Consider the following 22,980-nt stretch of genomic DNA (forward strand, 5'->3'; position numbering starts at 1 on the left):
TCCCCATGATCTGATGAACCAGTTTTACAGTTTTATCTAAAGACAAAAAGGTAGAGACGTGAATATGTGTGTCTATCCATCCACATGCACGCTTGCTAGAGCTGGACCGCAATACAACTAAGAAAACAGTGGTAGGAGCACCGTGTCCCCTAGACAGAGGCCTGCGCTAGGAAGCTCCAGAGGGCCAAGACACACAGTGGTTTCCAAGGAGCCCTGGGCCTACAGATGCTAAAGGAAGCCAGGAGCATCCTTCAGAACCGGCAGAGCACAGGCCTCCCAGAAGAGCTATTGTTACATGCCATCAATTCATAGCTCAACTTCCAGCAGGTTTTAAGAGCTGGGAATCACACAGGACACTGCCTGTCTTTCTCCTGATCAGCAGCTAGATTTATCTGCTTGCCTTTGGGTTAACAGAACAACTCCTTATGTAATGTCACCACAGCTTCCTACACCCCCAGTGCTAGCACCTGCCATTTGGACTTGTAGCCTCTTAAATGTTAAGAAACCATGTGTTTGTTAAAGGCATCACCAGAGAACTAAGGCAAGAGCTAAGTTCTTTAAACACTGTCATCAAAGACTCAATCTAACAACAACCTTCTATTATTTTTTACCATATTTTCTTTATCTCGTTTTTATCTGGAGGTCAAGAAATAGATGAAGGTTCAAGAGGCAGGGATAGTTGATGTTAAGATGAACTAATGCTCAGAGTAAAGGTAACATTATCCCTAAAGGCCATACTTATATTCTTACAGAGTCATACATACATTCTTAGGTACACAGGACTGTCATATGTACATTCTTACCTGCAAGAGACTGAAACATACCAATATTCTTAATCTACAAGTATTCTAATCACACAGGACACAGTCACACTTATATTCTTACCCACACGGAACACAGCCATGCATATACTCCATGAATAGTTTGAGCCACACGGGACACATTCATACTTCTATTTTTTTTTCCACCCAGAGCGTAGTCACGAATTTTTGTATGTCTATTCTGATCTACATGGCACATGGTCATAGTTATGTTCTTATTCATATGGGACAGTCATGTGTATGTTCTCTATGTAATCTGATCCACACGGGACATGGTCATATTTATATTCTTAATCACATGGAACACAGTCATGCACATATTTTACGTGTATTCTGATCCAAACAGGATACATCCCTGTTTATATTCTTGTATATATGGGACATTGTCATGCATATATTCCCACCCTCATGGGACACCATCACAGACATCTTCCCACCCTCACAGTACACTGTCACAGGCATGTTCCCACCCTAACAGGATGCCATCAAGCATACGTTCTTATCTGCACAGGATGCTGTCACATGTATGTTTTTATCTGCATAGGACACTGTTGTATTTCTGTTGTTGTGGGGTTTTGGGTTTTTTTCCCCCCTTGTTGTGTACCATTGAGTCAGATCTGACTGACACAGGAGGAGACTGTCCCCTCTTCTCCAGCAGAGCAAGTGGTGGATTTGAACCATGCACCTTCGAGTTGAAGCACAGCTTCTTGCCACTAGGCCACCAGAGTTCCCTGTGTGTATGTTCTTATTCGCACAGGATGCTGTCACATGTTATGTTCCCACCCTCATGGGATGCAGTCACCAGTATGTTCTTATCTATGCAGGACATGGTCATATGTATGTTCTCATCCTTACGGGATATTGTCACACTTAAGCTCTTATGCACATGGGATGTGTTCACACATGTTCTCATCCTCTCAGGCTGATGCCTTTCATATGTTCTCATTTACATGTTTCTTCTTGTGCACACAGAGTCAGAACCAACCCACAGGTGACCCTATGGCAGGTTCTCAGAGGCAGTTAATCACAGGGGAAGAGGCTGCCCACCCTTTCCCCACACAGCAGCTGGTGACCTTGAATTGCATGCCTTCGGGACTGCAGTGGACCTTCTTGCCACTAGGCCACCAGAGCTCACTTCATCCACATAGGACATGGTCATCAGTATGTTCTCAATCTCCCAGGAAGCTGTCGCATGTATGTTCTCATGCTCATGGGACATAGCACACATATGTTCCTACTGGAATACTGTCATACGTTCTTATCCGCATAGGACGTCGTCATGTATACGTTCTTATGCATATGAAATGTAATCATACACATATTCTTAATGTGCACAGGCTATCCTACACCCATTCAAGAACCCTCATTCATTCCTTAAATCCCAAGTCTAGGCCATCCCAATCCGTTCCTGACTCAAGGCAAGAAACCCTAATCTTGGTGCACCCCAAATTCAGAGGCTTCCCACCACTCAGGGGTGGGAGTGATCTTTTTAACACCTAAATCACCATTAATCCCGGTGGGAGTGATCTTTTTAACACCTAAATCACCATTAATCCCCACTGAAAGTTCTTTGGGGGTTTTCAATTCATTAAAATCCAAATGCCTTACCACTGCCTATTGGGCCACAGCTTGCCCCTGTCCAGGTTCCCACTCATATCAGTTTCCTGGAGCTCTCTGAGTACAGTAAGCTTTCTGCTTGTACAGGCTGTTTTCTCTCTGCTAGCCCATTCTTCCTCACCCTATGGCATGGCTGTTGTGTCAACTGAGAGCATGCCCCTCTAGGACAGCAGGTCTGACCCACAGGGCTTCTCAGCTGGAACAGACAGCATGACCCTCCAGGACAACAGATCTGACCCACAAGGCTTCCTGCCTGGAATGACAGCATGAGTCCCTGGGACAGATCTGACCCACAGGGCTTCCCGGCTGGAATGACAGCAGGATACCCTAAGACGGGAGGTCTGACCCATAGGACTTTCTGGCTGGAAGGTTTGTGGGGGCCAACTGCTGGTCTCCTCCCTTTGGAGCCACTGGATGAAGTTTTGATTGGCAGGTGAACTCTGCACCACTGTATCACCAGGTTCTTCGTGCCACTAGCCCCTTCAGTAAAGGTTCAGTGCACATGCACCTCCCATGGACAACACACATGGGCTCCACCAACTCCTTCACAATCTTTCTTCAGAGAACCAGAAAATCCTTTTAGTTGTTAATTGCATTGTGTGAAGTTCTGTCCCCTCGGTCCTGGCATGGAGCCCTGGCTAACTTTATCAAGACTGGCAGGGCAGCCTGACTGGGCTGACTGATTAAAAACCCAAAGAACTCAGAGGCTCAAACGGGTCCCCCAGTCAGAGAGCCAGAGCAGGAGCAGTGCATTCTTTGGACTCCAGGGCCCTGGACTATTCATCCCAGATTCAGTGAATCAGACAAGCAGGGATGAGAGGATGTCAATAACAACAGCAGAGCATAAAGGCTAAAGAACCTGCACACAGAAGAGCCAGCAGCCAAGTTCACTCAAGGGCAGCATGGGGTGTTTGCTAGCCAGCAAGTTTCTCCAGCATGGTTCATAAAGCACAATGCATGTTCTACCGAGAAGACAAGCATGTAGGTCTTAAAAAAGTTATAAGCATCCACTAAAGAAAAAGACTATCAGTCTCTTTCCAACTTGAGCGAAGGGGAGTTAAGAAAGCAATGAGTCCTATAGGTGAATGGCCCAAATGAACCACTGTCTCCACCAGCCTGTGACCAGAGCTGATTGTGCCCAGGTCCCACTGCTGACCATTCCTACCACAAACACGAAAAGAAGGTCCCTGTTAGAAGAGAAAAATGGAGACTCACAAAAGACTAGACTTCCTGGCCTGATAGAGACCAGAGGGACTGAGCCTACAGCTCTTAGGCCCTCTTCTAAGTGGACTGAGGCACTCCCAAAGATCACTGTTCTGTCAGACAGACACGCCCAGAAGGGAGAGTTAATACCCATTTAGCTAGATCACTGTTCTGTCAGACAGACACGCCCAGAAGGGAGAGTTAACATCCATTTAGCTGTGCTCTTTGGACCAGTCACAGGACAAGGATGCTCAATCTGCCCACATGCAAAGATAAAGCAGCAAAAAGAGGCAGAGAAACCCCATAAAAGGTGAACAGGAGAGCAGGATGGGGGTGGTGGTGGTGACAGAACTTCATAGAACTTAATGTGTGAATCATTTCAGGGGAAACATATCTACGTAAACTTTCACCTAAAGCATGTTTTTTGGTTTGTTTTTTAAAGCGAACTTCTATCCTTAGAAAGGCAAGCAGTTTCCTGGAGGTGCTGAAGTTCGGGGAACCCCAGACACTTGTCTGCTAATATTTTGCTCTATTATTAACGTCTACAGGGACCAGTGGTGGCACTGTCCACAAGGTGTTTCACTACTAACCCAAGGGCAGGTGTCTCCAGTGGGTCCCTGAGTTTGACTCTTTTATAGATTATTGTAGTAACAGTGTTTCCAGGAGTTCTCTGTGATGAATGCACTAAGTTATCAAATCAGACAGAGAATATGTAAGAATAGCTGATATGAGAAGTGGCAGAAATAGTGCTGAGTGGGTAGATTTGATGCCCCATTTCCCAAGAACCAGCTTCATGTCAACTTGTCAGATTCAATGCTGTCCTGTCAAATTACTTGGATCTCTGCTGCTTCCCCCACTAAATGGTATCCTCTCTGAGGGCAGTAGGCTGAGATGGCAACAAGTAATTATTTGCAGAGAGAAGGATCTCTTACCCAACCCTTTCAAACTTTTTTCATAGTTACTGGATTACAGATGGGATGACACTAGCAGACAGTTTACTGATAGGTAGATATGGGGAATGGACAATAAGCTAGCTACATAAACTGTGGCTCAGTTCCCATGTCATGGCATAAGAACCTACTTTAGTGAATGCAACTTAACCATGGTACTGACAGCACAAGCCTAAAAGTCTAGGCAAAAATAAGCAACCCCAACCGGCTTCATATTCTTTTATCTGGCATTCTCTAGATCCAGAATATATCTTAACAATAAGTATTACAGTAACTGGCATTTCTTCACATGCTGCAACATCATCGTTGTACTTCTAAAATCTTTTCAAGGATTTATGGGTGTGTAGTTTTTTTTGTTTTTTTTTTTTTTTAATGTGTGTACCGTCAAACTGGATCTGACTGGTACAGGAGGCGATTGTCCCTCCTTCTTCAGCAGAGCATCTGGTGGATTTGAACCACGCACCTCTGGGATTGCAGTGCAGTTTCCTGCCACTAGGCCACCAGAGCTCGCCAGTTTTGGTTTTTTAACATGAGCATGTTGTGTTTCTTCTACTAGACACACATTTCGACATTTAAAGTAAAAACAGAAGGAAACGCAGAGCATCCAAGACAATGGAAAAAAAATTATGCTGACACAAGGTCAATAAGTTACAACTCGGAGCAAGGTGGGCAGGCTTTTGAAAGCTCGTTCAGGGCAGGAAGAGGACGGCTGCCAGCTCGCTGCAGGGGTTCACTGAAAAGACATGGAATGCAGAGCCATTCTGTGCAATTCCCATCTTCTCTATCAGGAAGAAAAGATTCCATTTCAGAAACAGGAAGGTAAGTGAGTGTAAGAAGAAACCGAAGTCCAAGACAGCTGCAGGAAACCAAGGAGGGGTGGCTATCTACTCCGTCAGTCCAGTTCTCCAAGCAGCACACCTCATCTTTCCTACCTCATGACACCATGGAAGTACTGGTGTAGGCTTATGGGAGCTCTGGTGGCCTAGTGGTAAGAGGCTGTGCTGTAATCCTGAAGGAGCACAGTTGGAATCCACCAGCTGCTCCACAGAAGAAGGATGAGTAATCTCTCCTGCGATTAACTGCCTCTGAAATCCTCGTGTGTAAAGAGCACTGACAGGAACAAGACAGACTTGTTGGCCATTTGCAGTCCACAGGATCGGACAGTCAGCACTCTTCTTCTGTCATCCTTCTGTCATCTATCATCCAACTTTCAGATGCAAAGGGGCAATGGAAAATACCATGGCTTGGGTAAGGTACACCTCAGACTTTAAACTGACACATTTGCTCCTTAGCATTGTGAAGAATTCCTTGATAAGATGATTTTACCAGCACTGAAAGCTGTAGTCTTTGATGTTCTGCATTAAGTTCTTCAAATTCTCTTCGATTTCTCTAAGCAAAGTTGTATCATTTGCATAATGAAGGCATTTTCCAGTCCTGTTGTCACATTCTTCCTCATACAGTCCAGCTTCTCAAATGATGTGCTAGGCAGGACAGGAGGGTAAAACGGAGTATCTGGATTTCAGCAGTGATCCTGATGATGACAGAGTGTAACCCATGTAGAAAGACTGAGCATCCATACCTAACTTGTCTTCAAAGAAATCAAACTGTCTTCTCATCAGAAATTGCACATGGCTGAGGTATTTTGTTCACTACTTTCTCCTCCAAGTCTAGAACAGTGGCTAGCAGGGTGGGAATGCTAGAAATAATAATGAATGCTTGAATTTTCTCCAGCACCATTCAAAGTACAACCACCACCCATGGGAGTAGCAGTCAAGAAGCCAAAAGATGTTGCACTGGGGAAATCTGATCTCAAGGGCTTCTCCAAAGTAAGTGCTCAAGAGCAAGGGTGTCAATTTAGAAAGCCAAATCCAAGCCATGGTATTCTCAACGATTTCCCATTGATCTGAAAGCTGGACAATGACAGAAGAATGTGCATTAAGCACAACAAGGATTACGAAGGTGGTAGAGGATAGGGCTAGGGTATATCTGTTGTTTACAGGGTTGCTACGTGTAGACTCAATAACATCTAACAAATTGGTGACAGTCAAAGCAAAAAGTTATGTGACTGATCCTCAAAAATTCCTATATTCAGGCCCAAGAGCCCATTCACAGGTAAAAGCACCTCTGTGTCGTCACATTGCTTCTGCGGTAATTAAGCACAAGCTCTGCGACTCTACGTGGTGGAAAGCGAGGCTGGTCTCCTCTAGGCTTCACCTCCTTCTTCCTTTGGCAGATTTTGCTGCCTATCCTTTTCCTCTAAGAAACCAAGTACAACTGTTTAGTCCAGGAATCTTCTAGAGAGTATTCCTATATGAGAGTGGCCAGGTGGAGTATGAGTCATGCATCCAACACCCCAATATCACAGAAACAAACCACCACATTACCTCTGCGTTCTCGTCGTGCCCAGGTGTCAGTTTTCTTTTACGTCTGCTGTGAAATTCTACCACCTCTATGAGCTTTCTGTTGTTCTTGTGGGGTGAGGGGGACACTGTGGCAAGGGCCTCTGGTTCTGGAGGAAAGTCTGTGGAGACTCCAGTAGGGACACAGTGCAGTTCTTCTTGCAGTTCTCTGAAGAAACTGGAAGTGCTTTTATTTTGCCCTCTTACACGAAAGCTAGGCGGAGGAGCTGGATCCTCTGCTGGGGCTGCTATGGATCTCGGGCCTTTCTCCTTCCCTTCCTTGCGCTTTCTGGTTCTTCTCGGCTTTGTTTCATGTTCCCTCTCTCCTGTGAATTCAAATACAAGAGCAAAGAGTAAGTGCTTCTATCCCAGCAGTACCAGTGCTGACCCATACTAATGCTTTTATGCATACCCCATAGCCCTACATCCCCAACAGATAAAACCATCAACCCCATGTTTTCCTTCAAACTGTGCTGTATTTCCACAGACTACAGAACCCAAAGCAACCCTTCCTTCAGTTATTATGTTACTGTTCTTGGCCTTCATTACCACAATCAATTTAGTCCCTGCTTGATAGTAACAGTCCTGGGGACACGTCATTCCAGCTGGTTCATGCTTTGTACCAAAAAGATCTGTCACAACAGCTAATGCTCCTTTTAAAATCTCCAACATTACAAGCAGGTTTAACTGTTATTCTTTTCATTCTGCTATGAAAGAAAGTCAAATCTCAAAGAACTGGCTTACTTTAAATATTATGCTGCTGCTTTTCTAAATCCCCTATTCCAACAATTACTGCATTGTTCTGACCAGGATTCCAGGCATCCTCAACCTACAGGATGAAAACAGCAGAGTCTCTGAAATACCAGCTCACTGTTTAGGTATTTACTTCTTTAGACAAGAAACACTAACTCTGACATTAGAAATAGAACAAACGAGAAGACATGGCCCCTGCCCTGGGAGCTCCAGGCCTCGGGATCCCCAGCCTGTGTGCTGTAACTGCACTGATTTTGCTAGAGGGTCCTTTCTTTGGGATTTTAAACTTCTGAAGTTTAAAAACTAAGTCTCTTCTGTACACCAGCTTTGCCAAGTACACAGGAGTGCTCTGCCCACAGTACAACTCAATACAAGTGCACGGTCTGGACCCCGCGCTGCACACCATGAATTCAGGAATCTTCAGCAGATTTTAACTTCAACCACATGTTTGAAGCAAAGAGGCTTTAGGAACAGAGACAGAATCTCTCTCACAGGGTTGTTATGAAAAGGAAATGAGTCAATGTCAAATAAGGTAGGCGCTGCTGAGTCGAAAGAGGACACCCAGTCACTGTGAACAGACTGTGAAACCTTGCTTGTCCTGCAACAAGCTCACCATTTCATCTATTGTGGCAGTCACTGGCTAATCCACCTCCTTGAGGTGCTTCCCTCTTTCATCCACACTCCACCTTTCCCAGTAGGACCTCTTTTCCCAAGGCCTGGTACCTTTTGAGAACATATTCAAAGTTTGTGAAGTTTCCCCATCTTTGCCTCTAAGGAGCATCCTGGCTGAACTTCCTCCAAGACTAATTTGCTTGTTCTTTTGGCGGTCAGTGAGAAATTCAGTACTCTTCACTTGGAAAAGCAAGTCTCAAATCACTTACTGCTTTTCAGTGAGAACTGACTCTTAGCTGTCAGTTTTCAGAGGCTATAAACTGTGCAGGATGAGAATGCCTCTCCCTTGCAGCAGATGACAGACTCAAATCGCCTTTGGATTAGCAGTGCAATTCCTGGTAAGTTACACTCCTTTGGCATATGGTAAATTATTACTATTTTCAAGCTTAAGTATTATCCATCACATTTATACGAACTTAGAATTTTGAGCAACTGTTCGAAAATAGGAACTATTGAAATATGATGCTATAAATTTAAGAAGTATGTTTGTTCCCTAAAAACTTCAAAAGTCACTTCTGGAACCAACTTATAGCTAACACTCCATGTGGAACCTTCTTCTTGTTGACTAATGTTCATCTGTTTTACTTCCCTTTTCCCCATCAAGATAAAAGCAAGAGCACACAGATCTGCCACCTATAAAGACACTGTGACAAAGGTCTCTGGAGTCCCTGAAGAGGACACCTGGATGAAGAGGCTAGTCAATTACCCAACACCTGGCCTGAGGCACTCTCTGGGTGGGATCTGCTGCCCTGGGCAGGGAATTAGGAAGCAGATAGGGGGTCTTTCGGGGTGGGGAGGAGGGAGCTAGTCCAAGAGCCCAAGGTTCTACGTGAAATCTGAAAGCCTTGGTGTTTCTGAAGAGCAACCAGGTTGGTTCCACAACACAGGGCTGAGTTGTATGCTGGACTCATGAGACTAAAGAGTCAGCTGCCAAGGCAATGGGGAAGGGGGGAGGGTATGTCTCAGTGGGGTATAACCAAGAGTGAAGTGGGCTGGATCTGGTGACCCTGTTAGTGGGGTAACATCACAAAATTGTTACTTTATAAAAATGCTCTTGTAATTTTTTATGACTAGAATTTTTTTGGTGAGTCTAGCTTATATGTCTCAACATACTTTCAAGGATGTTGAATTTACTATGTTAATTTACTCTGTGAGTCATCTAAAACCATGATGCATAGCAAGTAACTGCAAGATCATGGCCTGGATCAGATGCACCTTAGTCTCTTACTGACATCGTTGCTTCTCAGTACTCTGCAAAGGTCCCTAATAGCAGATTTACCTGACTGCTGGTGCCAAGAGTGTTGATTGTAAAGCCGAGCAAGCTGAAAATTGTTAATAATCTCAATTTCTTGGTGCTGCCAATTGGCCCAGTGGTGAGAATCTTTGTCTTCTTGATGAAGACTACAGTCCTTAACCTTTTGCAGCAAGCAAGGTCCTCCTCAGTTTCAGCAATCAAGGTTGTGTCATCTGAATAACATAGGTTGCTTTTGAATCTTCCTCCAATCCTGATGCCACATTTCTCCTCAAAAAGCCCAGCCTCCTGAAGGTATCTGTTCTGCACATAGATTGAAGGTATGGAGACAGGATTTCCCTGTTCTGAGGACTGCTTCCTAGCCCAAGTTAGGCTTCGCATAAGCACAATCAAGTGTTCTGGGATTCCCATTCTCCTCAAGGTTAACCTGCTCCAAGGAGAAAGATGGGCAAAGGGCTGCACAGCAGTGGTTTGGTTGTAATGCACTAGGTCAAAACTCTTGGTCACCACTGGACCAAAAGGCAGTTATCACAATGGAGAAAAACTGAAACTGTCTAATTATTTCATTTTACTTGGATGTATAATCAACACCCATGGTAACAGTAGTCGTGGTCAAGGACCCCTCCAATGTGCTACAGAGGTACGATGTCAGTTTAAAAACTTAAGTTGTACCTAATCCAAGTCATGACATTTTCAATTGCTTCCTACACATTTGAAAGTTGGAAAATAAGACTGAAGAGGAATCAATGGCTTTAAGTTGTGGTGTTAGAGTGGAGCACCGACTATCCCAGGGACTGTCCAAAGAACAAGTCTGTCTTGAAGAAGTGTAATCAGAGTGCTCAGTTAAGAGGCAAGAAGGTGAAGCTTTGTCTTTCTTACTTTGGCACGTTGTCAGACTAGACCAGTCCCTGGTGACAGACACCATGGTATTGGGAAAGGTGGGGCTCTGTAAGAAAGAGGAAGAACCTCAGCCAAGTAGAATAAAACAGACTGTAACATCTAAAAACTTCAGCAGAGTAAAAAGGGAAGCCACAGATTGGAAAAAAATATTTGGTAATGACATGTCAGATAAGGGACTTATATCTAGAATTTATAAAATACTCAAGCACCACAAGATAAAGGTAAACAACCCAATTGAAAAATGAGCACAGGAAATGAACACTCCACTGAAGAAGATATTCAGATGGCCAACAAATACATGAATGTTCAAAATCCCTGGCTCTAAGAGAGATACAAATCAAAACAACTATGAGCTATTATATTACCCCAGTAAGAATAGCAAAATTTAACAGAGCAGCAAACAACAAATACTGGAGAGGTTACAGAGAAACTGGAACCCTTATTCACTTTGGTGGGAGTGTAAAATGGTGCAACCACTGTAGAAGGCTGTATGGCGCTTTCTCAAAAAGTTGCAAATAGAAAGACCATTTGACCCAGCAATTCCTCTACTGGGAATATACCCTAAAGAAAGCACAACTGCCACCCAAGCAGATATATGCACACCCATGTTTACTGTGGCTTTGTTCACAACAGCAAGGAGTTGGAAATAACCTAAGTGCCCATCAACAAATGAATGGATAGAGAAGCTCTGGTATAGTCACATAATGGAATACTACACTGCATTGAAAAACTAGGTACACATGAAATATTCTTCAAAATGGGTGACCCTGGAGGACATTATGCTGAGTGAAATATTTCAGTCACAAAAGGACAAATACTGCATGGTGCCACTGTTGTAGAATGACACTGACACTGGAGTTGGGGTGAGACTGAGAAAAACTGGATAAATTATGTAGCCTGCATTGAAACAGATGAGGGAGAGAATGTTTAAAACCGATATATTAGGTTATGACAAGAGTCCAGAATGAAGGCTGCATAGTGGAGTGTACTTGGGGGGGGGGGGGATTGTATACCAATGGAAAAATTTTTGTTTTACTTTTCAAAGAGAAGAGCGAACTGGGGGGGAGGGGTGGGCAGGGAGACAAATGCAACAATGAATGAATGGAAATCCAAAATCTCTGTAAGCGTTCATTACAATTAATAAAATTTAAAAAACCCAAAAAGACAAAACCAGAAGACTGTAACCATGGCCTCGAGCGTGACAGAGGTCACGAGGAGGTTACACGATAGATTAGGGTTCAGAACTGCTGTTCATAGATAGGGTCGCTATCAGACTTGGAGGCACTTAAGTCAAAGTTGTTATTACCGAATTACGACGACGCTGAGATCATGGACCTCGAGGCCCATTTACACGTGCTACAAGCAGGTGCTGCTCTTTTGTTGCTACTATAGTTTTCTACTTCTAGTTTGGTAAAATTTTCTGGTGTTTTTCCTACATTATTGCGATACTTAATATTTGTAGTTCTGCGACAATAACTTTTTTGATAAGTAGTAAGTAAAAGAAAATGTTTCCATTCTATTGTCAATATTATAATTAATAATGTAACGCAGCGTAGACACTTTATTAAAGCCGTTCTGTATCAGTATCATCTTAGAACTATCGCTAAGCAGTTTACAAACTGCCATAACTTATTCCGTGGATACAACTGATAACTAAGGATTCTGTTCGAACAGGAGTGACGGCAGGAACCCTAGTGACGCCACCGGAGCGCAGACGGAGGAAGAAATCGGAAAGCCCCTTCCACTCTCCACGCGGGCTCCCGAGGCCTCGCACTCACCAAGGTCGTAGAGATTCTGGAGGAGACTGTCCAGAAGAGCCTGAGAGCTGGCAGGCGCGGGGACAACCGGCTGCTCTGGTTCCATCGCGGAGTCCGGGTCCCGACAGTGCCCGTGGAGCCTCGACTTCCGGTTCCCGGCGGGCTTCCGAGTTCCTGGCGGTTTGCGCATGCGCGCGACAAGTCCCCACGCGGCTTCCGTCCTGCTTAAGATGGCGGCGCCTGGGGTCCTTATAAGTGGCCACAGAGGGTGCTGCCGCCCTAGGCGAGGTTGTGCCGCCCTACTTGGGAGATCCGCCCCCAATCGCTGCAGCACCACCGTCGCTTAGCAGGGACTTCCAGGTTCGCCTGGGCCGGCAGCGGCGCCATGGATTCCTCCAGTCCGCCTAACCCTTGTTTATCCGTGGGCTCCACCGGTCCTAGCGCGGTCATGCTTCTCTATTCGGTAGGCGTTCAGGGGGACGAGCGCTGGAGGGAGTTGATGAAGGTGAAAGGAGACACCATTGCTTTCACGACCCTAAATTGTTCCAGCGCACAATCCCTGGCGTAGAAGAGTGGGTCGCTGGGTCCCCGGGAGGGGTTAAGTGATTGGCGTGGTTTCCACGGCAACGAGGTGACTCTGCGCGTCTGCACAAGTGTATCTGCGGGTAGAGGCTTTTCCCCAGGCTTGTTCGTCAGGGTTCGCTCCACGCGCTTGCGTGCAGGGAGAGGTTTCTCTGAGGTCCTGTCCCCTCCGCCCTCCCCTCCATCGGGCCGGGCCTCCGGCACTCCGGGACACCTCGCCTGTAACAAGGCGGCCAGTGCCCCGCTTCCCTTCCCGGGAGGACTATTTGAACACTCCTCGCGGAAGACGCGCTCTGCTGGCCTGGCGCTGCGCTGCCATCCCGAAGGCAGTGGTTCGAATCCACTCTATGTTCCACGGGCGATCTCCTCCTGGGATTTACAGCTTCTGAAAACCCGGAGGTTCAGCTACGGAAAGGCTCGGCTCGCTGAGGGTTAGGGGCCTTGCGTTTGAATTGCGGTCAGATGTCCCCTTCTCTAGGATCCTCTTAGTCTCTCCGAATCTGCAAGGGAATTGTTGCAGGCCGGTGTGTGTTGAGGGAAAGACGCTTGCTTTACAACCGTGACTTGGCGGTAGTTAAGGTTTTGTGTATTGGCTAGAGTTTTCTTTGAATGTACTAAAGGAAGGAGTTGATTTCTTTCTTTCTTTTTTTTTTTTAAGTCACCTCTCATCGCTGTCTTTTTAATAGTAAAGATTTTGCCAGCTTTTGAGGTTAAAAGCTGAGGGTTTCTTAAATGTGTTTTTCTACTTTTGATAATTAATCACAACCCCCTCTCTAGCAGTAGATCTCTCTTGTCTCCACGACTGCACAGCTTTGCCTTGCATAATAACCTGAACTTATTATCCCTGCTATTTTAAGTTATCCCTGTTTATTTCCTCAGCCACACGGTTATTTTGCAATGCCCTCTCAGTCTAACGGACATTACAGAGATAGTTAAGATGCTTCTGGTTGCAGCACATATTTGGAGTACCTGCAAAAGACCAAACAGATGTGTCTCTGGAGAAGTACAGCCAGAGTGGTTCCTTAGATGTGAAGATGACAAGGCATCGTCTGACACGTGGGCATCTTTTCAGGAAGGGCTAGCCCCAGAAAGGGAAGTCCTGCATGGTCAAGGAGAGGGTTGTTGAAAGTGACATGAATTAGCACAGGGGCCATTTCACTTAAAAATGTAGCAAAGATGATGAGAACCAGCAGAGTTCAGTTCAGTTCAGTTCTGTTCTGCAAGGATCACCGTGAGTCAGAACCAGTGCAATGGTACCTACCATGGTGCTCTAGTCCATATTCTCAGCGTCTGGGATATAGAAGTTAAAGATGTAACCTTTCAAAAAATAATTACTTAAGAGGGAGCTCTGGTGCCATAGTGGCAGGAAGCTGTGCTGCAATCTTGAAGGTGTGCGGTTCAAATCCACCAGATGCTGTGCTGGAGAAGGAGTGGCTGTATCCTCCTGTGTCCATTAGATCCAATTTGACGGTACACAGCAAGGGAGAAAAAGAAAATTATAATTAAGAAAGACGAGGGCTATGTCTGAAGCATGCATGGGATGTTCTTGGGATAATAAAAGAAGCAGGTACCCACTGCTGATGTGACTTAGGGAAGGCTTGTAAGAGAAGATGATGTCTGAGCTGAAGTTGCTAAAGGGGGATGGAGATGAAGAGGTAGAGGGGCTGCAGCACTGCTATAAGGAAACAGGGCTAGGGGAAACCTAGCAGTTAAGTAAAAAGACAAGAAAAATGAAACTTGAGGAAGTGTGCAGTCTCCTGCGAGAACCTTCTGTTTACACACTTAAGGATAAAACATTAACTTTATTGGAGACCTTGCAGGAACTTGAGCATATATGCGGTCCCCTGAGAATTTTGTATGTCAAATTTACACAATTAAGGATAAAACATTAACTTTGTACATGACCATGTAATGTTAATCAGACTTCTATTTCTTGAAAGTCTGTGACAACTCCAAGAAGCCATGGTGTCACAGCAGTTAAGCTCTCAGCTGATACCTGAAGGACGAGTTGCTGGAACCCATCAGTGACTTTGAGATAAAAGATGTGGTGATCTGATCCCTTAGAGGTGAAGCCAAGCCTGTTGCTGGCTCAGAAATCCTGTGGGACAGCCCTGCTCTTTGCTAAAGCATGGCATTGACTAAGCAAAGCATTGCATAGACACCAGTAATCACATGAGAGAGTGGTTGTTTCTGGCATGGATAACTAGCTTTCTGGTTTGGGTGACTAATCATTTGTACTTCAGTAGAGATTTCAGGAAAAAAAATCAATTTGGGGAAGAATTCTAATGCCTTGAGCATGGAGATGAGTTCACTTGATCACAGCTGTCAAGTCATGCTTTCAACTCATCAAGTTCCTGAGGCTATAAATCTTAACAGGAAGGGGCTGCTCTACTTTTTCCAAGGAGCCACTAGTAGATTTGAACAGCCTTTCGGGTTAGTAACCGTGTTTGCTACATACTGCACTACTACCAGGAGCTCTGGTGGGTGACCTAGTGGCAGGAAGCTGCGTTGCCATCCCAAGGGCACATGGTTCGAGGACACTAGCTGCTCCACAGGAGAAGGATGGGCAATCTCCTGTGCAATTAACAGCCTGACAGAGGGTCAGCTGGGTTTGTTCCAACTCTACAGTACACACAACAGCACTGCTGCCAGAGCTGCCCCAGAGAGAATTAGGGCGAAGGAATCTAAAGAAGTGATGAAGGCCTGACAACAGTGGCGGTGAGGCTGGGTGAAGGGAGAGTGCTCTGTAATATGTAGGACCGTGACTTAGCAGCCCTTGGAGCCAGTGAGTGTGGCAACTGAGGAAACTTGGCACTTAGGCTTCTGTGATTTGGCAACTGGGCAGTGATGATACTTTTTGCTGATAGGAACTATGGGGAGAGGAGCAGGTTTAGTGAGGATAATACAGTCATTTGAATTTGGAACTTGTGAAACTGGTGACATAAGAGATTAGTTAACTCCTTCTAGCATATGCATTATTGTATTACAGACGAGACACCACACTAGGTAGACATCCAAGTAGAGTTAGAAATGACACCAGAGCAGAGGAGAAAGGTCTGCCCAAAATTTTTGAGTTTGGCAGACAGGTAGGGGAGGTTTTATCTGGAGTTTATGGTTGAAACCTGTCAATGAGGCCATAGGCTAAAAGGAAGACTTCTGATGGGCAACCACTGGGGCACCTGTAAACCAAGTTGGAATATGAAATCTAAATTGAGAAAACGACGGTCATTTTACAAATAATTTGATGCGTTAGGAGATCTGTATGTATTCAAGTCTCTTACTTGAATACTGCTAAGCCTGGGGTTATAAATGTCAAGTTAGGTACAAATCAACTCCTGTAAATCTCATTAAAGGCTTGAGGTGTATTCAATGATCTGTAATAACCAACAGGTATTACTAAACAGTGTGTACCAAGACTTTATTATTACTACTATTGTTACTGTATTACCATGGATTGCCAGAAGAACAAACATTAAGTCCTAGAAGAAGAGCAGTCAGAGTGCTTCTTAGAAGACTTTGTCTTGTGTACTTACAGCATGTTATCAGCAGGGACCACTCTTTGGGGAAGAACCTCATGCTTGGAAGAGCAGAAGGTCAGTGAAGGAGAGAAAGACCTTCAGTGACATGAATTGACACCGTAGCTGCAACCATGACTTAAACACAACAGATTGTGAGGATGATGGGGAGTGGGTTGGATTTCATTCTCCCGTACCCAGAACTGCTATGAGTTGGGGCCAATTCAGAGGCACCTAACAAGTGTGTTAAAGACTCTGCAGTGGTTTTGGCATAAAAAGGTTCACTGTAGTCTCTGTACTAAGACAGACATCTCACTGGCCTTATGTGAGAGTTGTACCTAACAGTGTTGACTTAGGACAGACTTCAGGACAGACTGAATACCCAGGGGCTGCCTGTACTGAACTACATTATGCTTTGGTAATTTTCTAAAATAGACCCTCACACACTCAAGTTATAGATTTTTTAAATTATTGTTATTTTTTTGTGCATGTACCGTCAAATTGGATCTGACTGGTACAGGAGGAGATTGTCGCTCCTTCTCCAGCAGAGCATCTGATGGATTTGAACCGTATGCCTCTGGGATTGCAGTGCAAAAGTTAAAATGAAATGCCTCAACAGAATATTTTTTAGATATGTGTTTCCAAACGCAGATCAAACCCTCTGCCATCAGCTCGCTTCTGACTCAGAGCTGCTCTCCAGGACGGGCAGAGTAGAATACCCTCCAGGGTTTCCAAGGCTGTAGATCTTGACAGAAGCTGACTGTGTCCTCCTTCTCCCTGGAAGCAGCTAGTGAGCTCCAGCTGCTGCCATTTTGGTTGGCACCCGAATGCCTTAGCCACAGTGCCACTACAGATTCTAAACAGATTTTTACTTGAAGGCAGAAGAAATCTGTCTTTAGCCTCCATTGACTGAAAGCTTACTACTGCTATTTGAAAGAGACTAAATCTAGCTTAGTTTAAGCACAGTAGGTGCAGCGGAAATGATTTACTGGAGTATTCATTGCAATGGGGTAATTATTCACTCAGTGACAGTATATGTAGAATAGAATTGTCTCATAGGGTTTGCAGGTCATTAAACATTCCAGAAGCAGACTGCCATGTCTCTATCCCATGGAACAGCTGATGAGTTCATACCACGGGCTTTGTGCTTTAACCTCTCCATTAGGGCTCCTTACTTATCAGCATTTGAATGTCCAGTTCTTTGCATTATACCAGAGCTCTGTCAATTAATACATTTGTAAAACTCTTAGCAACTATAAACGCATGCAGACTATATACAATAACTGTTGTTGGGCCTTAGATTAAGGATGTGAGGTTGTGGGCATTGGCTGCTGGTGGTATTACTGAGTGAGTTTGCCTTATTGGCTGAAGGAATGTGAGCTGTTCTCCCATTCTTTGTCGAACTTTTCATATATTCTGAGCATACATAGCAGTGCCTGGTACGCTCTGCTCATTCTCGGTAGTTAGCTGCCAATGAATAGGTCCTCCAGAGCGGTTGAAACACAAGGAGAGGCCTGTTTAGCCATCCACAGTGAGAGGTAGGGTAGCACTCCGCAGGGAATTTGCTGCTTATGCAGACAACTCTTCCGAGGGAGTTCAAATACACCAACTTCTCTGTGGGAGAAAGATGGACAGTCTCCTCCGTGCAATTCACAGCCTCAAACACCCAGTGGAGGGTCAGCTATGGGTTGGTTCTGGCTTGAAGGCAATAAGGTTTCTTGGTTTGAGTTCCATAAATCAATACAAGGAAAGCAAGCAATTAGGAAGAGATTTCACCTGAGTCTTCTTACTTGGGCTCTTGTTTGGATTATGATTTTGCTGCAGTTGTGTCTGTTCACCACACCTGTGTTTATTTGGTAATGGTGAATGCTGCTTGAGCACAGTGTGGGGAAGACCAGCCAGTGAGCAGGAGCCTTGCTCCGTGGCTGTGTGTAGGAACTGCTCACGGTCAGGCGCCTTGTAGGGGAGTACCTGGCATTGGCCTTCTAAAAGTAGTGTCCCAGGTGATTTCAGTGTGTGGCATGAGCTAAAAGCCACTAGACCAGATGGGAAAAGACCTTGAATGATATGTTTAGAAGTTTGAGCCTTATTCTTTGACTACTGGGTTCTCAACAGAGCTCAAAAAGTAGCTTACTTAGTAGTATTTTTCTTTTCCATTCAGCAATTATTGATCTCTTAGTAGAAGTGGATGCCTTTGAGCTGTGGTGTTGGAGGAAAGTACTGAATATCTCATGCCCTGCCAAAAGAATAAGTCTTGGAGAAGGTATAGCCATAGTGATCCTTGGAGGCAGCGATGATAAAGCTATCTCAAATACTCACATCTTTGCAGTATGCTAGGAGAGTCTGTTCATTGAAGAGAGACATCATGCTTGGGAAGGTGGAGAGACAGTGGGAGAGAGGAAGACTCAACTAGGTGATTTGACACAGTGACTGCAGGAATGGGCTTGAGTGTGTCAGAGATTGGGCATAGGATAGGACAGTGTTCAGATCTGTTGTTCATGTGTCGTACTTGCTGGTATCTAACAACAACAATAATAGAACTGGGATTACAACAATGTCTGCTGCCAAGGATTCTCTGCTAAAGAGCAAGGATGTAAATTTAAAGACTAAAGTGCACTAGACCCAAGCCATGGTATTTTCAGTTGCTTTATATGCATGTGAAAGTTGGAAAATGAATAAATAAGGAAGACCAAAGAATTGTAGTGTTGATGAAAAGAGCATTGACTATCCCATGTATTGCCAAAAGAACAAACCTTCTTTAGAGGACGTGCAAACACAGTGTTCCTTAGAGGTGGAGATGGTGGGGAGTTCTTTTAAGCAGTGAATGCTTTAGTGGTAATGTTTTGATACTGTGCTAATGTGGAGATATGTAGACCATACTCTGCTGCTGTGATTCAGAAGGGGGTAGTCCATGGTCACCAGACCAGTGAGGAGGCAAGGGCAAAGTCTGGAGGCTGTGCTGGCACTGAAGGAGGGGCACCGAGCACCTCCCTCAAGGTCGAATAGCAGGATGTCTTGGATTGGATATCAGGAATGAGCCTGGGGTGTGGCACAGTGGCTTTTGGGATTTTAAGAGTACAGTTGGGTTTATAGGGTTGTGCGGAAGGAGTTCTGGTGATCCATTGGTGGAGTGCTGGACTATTTACTGAAAGGTGGGTGTTTCAAACCCACCAGCAGCACCACTCCCTTAAAAGTGACAGATGTGGGGGGGAAAATGACAGATGTGGAAGCCCTCTGTCCTAGGCTGTAGGGTGACTGGGTCAATCTGCTGGACAGCACACAGCAGTGACAGTGGGGTGGTGCACAGAGAAGTGAATTCAGCTTTGGAAAACACAAGTGTGCAGTGCTGCCAGCTAAATGTATGTGTCAAGAGCTCAGATTGGAGAAGAGCACAGGGTGAGGGAGGTTTGGAAGCTTGTTCCATAAGGATGTGGGCACCGGATGTGATTGAGAGTGCTCAGCACAGCGAGTAGAGCTAAGAGAAGGGATTTAGAGATTTGCACATTAGGGGAAATGGACAGAAAAAGGAGAGAGGGGAACTCCTTCAGGCTGAGAATCACTGGAAATGAGAAGTATTTTCCAATCTGATTAGAGTCATGAGTTCCAGAGCAGGAGAATTTCAGTAAGATCAGGCTAGGGGCAGGAGGCTACACATGAAAATGGTATAAGTTATAGGTAGGTGACTTTATGATGTTAATTGCAAAAACCAGGTTGCAATTGCAAATGTAGAAGTGGTGAGGAAAACAAACTCTTCTGTGAAACAAGGAATTTTCACAGAAAATTCACAGCAGGTGATTTTCATTTCCTTCTTTGCGCTGTACTGTATTTTCCAAGCTTTCATCATGAATATTTTGGTAGTTAAAAATAATTCTAATTACTTTTGGTGATTTAAGAAGTTACCTAGCCACTAAAATGTTTAGGTCAATATTTAATTTGGAGGACTACACAGAATTGAAGAGGCAAGATAAACTCTTTAGTATGGCCCACATTTTAAATGTTTTTTTTTTTTGGTTTTTTTTTATTTTTTGTGTATGTGTGTGTACATGGGAAGAGGAAGAGAGAGAAAGAGAGGGAAGGAGGGAAGGATGGAGAGGGGGGGAGAGAGAGAGAATATTGATGCCTTTGAGCAGTGGTGCTGGAGAGGAGTGTTGAATATACCATGGACTGTCAGGAGAACCAATAGGTTCATCCTAGGGAGGGTGAAGCCAGCCTGCTCCTTGGAGGCAAGGATTTTGAGGCATCAACTTTGGGCATGTTGCAAGGAGGGACCAGTCAGTCCTTGGAGAGAGACATCATGGTTGGAAGGGTGGAGGGACAGAGAAAGAGAGGGAGACCATCGATGAGATGGACCAATACAGTGACTGGGGTAATGAGGGTGGGTGTGTCAGAGACAGTAAAGTTGGCACAGGATAGAGCAGGTTCTGAGCTCTTGTACATAAGGTCGCTCAATGGCACATGACAACAACATATGTAGTGATGGCTACAAAAAAGAAGGAACCTGGTAAATCTTAAAAAAAATTACTCCTGGAAATAGAATTGTGCACAGTTTATATTAGCATGTATGCTGCTTCCAGATGTACTATAGTTATGCAGTGGAGTGTAGGGTAAAGGCTCTGAAGACAGAACACTGCCGTTTGAATCCTCTCCCCCCTTTAATGAGCTGGAGTACATTGGTCAATATTGAACTGCTTGCTTTCCCTGCACTTTGATTTCTCCATTGTAAAAGAAGTGTTATAGGCTTATTTTAAGGACTGCTCCAGAGTATAGATCAAGCTCTAAGAGATAATCCCCAGGGTATAAGGGAAGAAACCCTGATAGCACAGTGCATTGAATGTCCAGCTGCTAACTGCAAGGTTGGTGGTTTGAATCCACCAGCCGTCTGTGGGAGGAAGCTGGACAGTGTCTTCCCATAAAGGTGTGCAGCACAGGGAGCTTGGTGGAGGGTTGCCCTGAGCTGGATTCTTATGGAAGATGCTGAGTTTGAGAAAAACCAAAGAGTTGATTCCTTTCAAAAACAATCTTGTTGGCAAAGAATGTTGAATGTCCCATGGACTGCTAGGGCAATAAAGGTCTGTGTTGGGAAAAGCAAACAGAATGATCCTTAGTAGCAGGGATTGCTGAAACTATGTTTCATGTACTTTGAGCAGTTGTGGGAAAACCAGCCCCTGGAGAGGGACATCATGCTTGGTAAAGTTGTTGTTTACCTTCAAGTCAGAACCGACTCAACAGCTGACCCTCCAGAGGATTTTCAGAAGCAGTAAATGGCACAGGAGGAGACTACCCATGTTTCTCCTGCAGAACAGCTGGTGCATTTGGGTTGGCAGTGCAGCTCCTTACTACTAAGCCACCAGTGTTCCCTGGTAAAGCAGAGCATCAGCAGGAAGGAGGAAGACCGTCAGGAAGGTGGACTGACACAGTGGCTGCAGCCTCACATAGCGGTGCCTGTGAGGGTGGCTTGCACCAGGCAGTGTTTGTTTCCGGCACATGTGGTGGTGCTGTGAATCAGGACTGACTCAGCAGCGCCTGACAGCAGCGACATAACCATGAATCCTGCGGCCATTAAGTTAATTTGAGTTTGAGGGCCTCTCCGTTGGATTTCCGAGGCTGCACATCATTACGGGGGGGGGGGGGGGAGATTGCCTCATCTTTATCCCAAGAGGCAGCTGGCAGGCTTGGACCACACTGACCTTTTAGTTAGTAGTCCAGCACGTAACACACTACACCATGAGGGCTCCTTAACAGATCATATGTTTGAGCTATGACTGATGTTGCTGTCCTTCTAAGTCCACTGCTGCCAAGTTGATTCTGATTCTTAGTGATCCTATAGGACAGAGTAGGCCTGCCCCACAGGGTTGCCCCACAGGCTTTAAATCTTTATGGAACAGACTGCCTCTTGTCTCCTGAGGAGTTGTTGGTTGGTTTGAACTGTCGAACTTTCAGTTCGTAGCTGAGTGCTTAATCCCTGTCACCATAACTCCTTTAATACTACTGTTAGTGCATTTATTTAAAAAATGAGCTTTTAAAAAAGTTATCTCAGAAGTCAGTAATAATCTGATTGATGTAAGTTTTAGTGGTTGTGTGGCTAGAGCTTGAATGATAGTAGTAGGAAATTTAAAAAGATGTTGAGAGCTGCTGTCCCTTCAGTTCCAGGTCACAGTGACCCTGCATGAGAGTGAAGCATGCACAGCCCCGCACCACCCTCATGGCTGTGGCTGTGCTGGGGCCCCTTGTAGCCACTATGTCAGTCCATCTCAGGGAGGGTCTCTACCCACCATGATGTCCTTCAGGGACCAGACCCTTACCCTGCCTGATAATGTGCACAAAGTATTAAAAGCATAATATAAGCACTTAATAGATGCTTAGGAGAGCACCTTTCCCCTTGAATTTAACTTTGTTTATATCTATGATTTTATTTTATTTGGTATAATTTTGGATTCTTAGTATATGCTGTAATCTGGAGAACGACCACGTGGCCAACTGACTGGAAGAGATTGATATTTGTTCCTATCCCAAAGAAAGGTGACCCAACAGAATGTGGAAACTACAGAACAATCTCACT

The 22,980-nt window shown here is 44.9% G+C and overlaps 2 protein-coding genes across 2 annotated transcripts in view; one reads left to right on the top strand and one right to left on the bottom strand.

Moving 5' to 3' along the window:
* LOC102877002 (chromosome unknown open reading frame, human C1orf131) overlaps window positions 1-12,514 on the bottom strand; it is a 28,319-nt gene extending 15,805 nt beyond the window's left edge. Inside the window, exons 1-2 of the mRNA XM_006902890.1 lie at window positions 12,346-12,514; window positions 6,976-7,316 (exon numbers count right to left, since the gene is read on the bottom strand). Coding sequence (XP_006902952.1) covers window positions 6,976-7,316; window positions 12,346-12,514 — 510 coding nt within the window. The remainder of the gene's footprint in view (window positions 1-6,975; window positions 7,317-12,345) is intronic.
* A 195-nt stretch (window positions 12,515-12,709) lies between these two features.
* GNPAT (glyceronephosphate O-acyltransferase) overlaps window positions 12,710-22,980 on the top strand; it is a 58,765-nt gene continuing 48,494 nt past the window's right edge. Inside the window, exon 1 of the mRNA XM_006902891.1 lies at window positions 12,710-12,787. Coding sequence (XP_006902953.1) covers window positions 12,710-12,787 — 78 coding nt within the window. The remainder of the gene's footprint in view (window positions 12,788-22,980) is intronic.

The sequence above is a fragment of the Elephantulus edwardii genome, unplaced genomic scaffold, assembly GCF_000299155.1.
Source record: "Elephantulus edwardii isolate Elephantulus edwardi_28Jun2011 unplaced genomic scaffold, EleEdw1.0 scaffold00466, whole genome shotgun sequence".
Taxonomy (NCBI): Eukaryota; Metazoa; Chordata; class Mammalia; order Macroscelidea; family Macroscelididae; genus Elephantulus; species Elephantulus edwardii.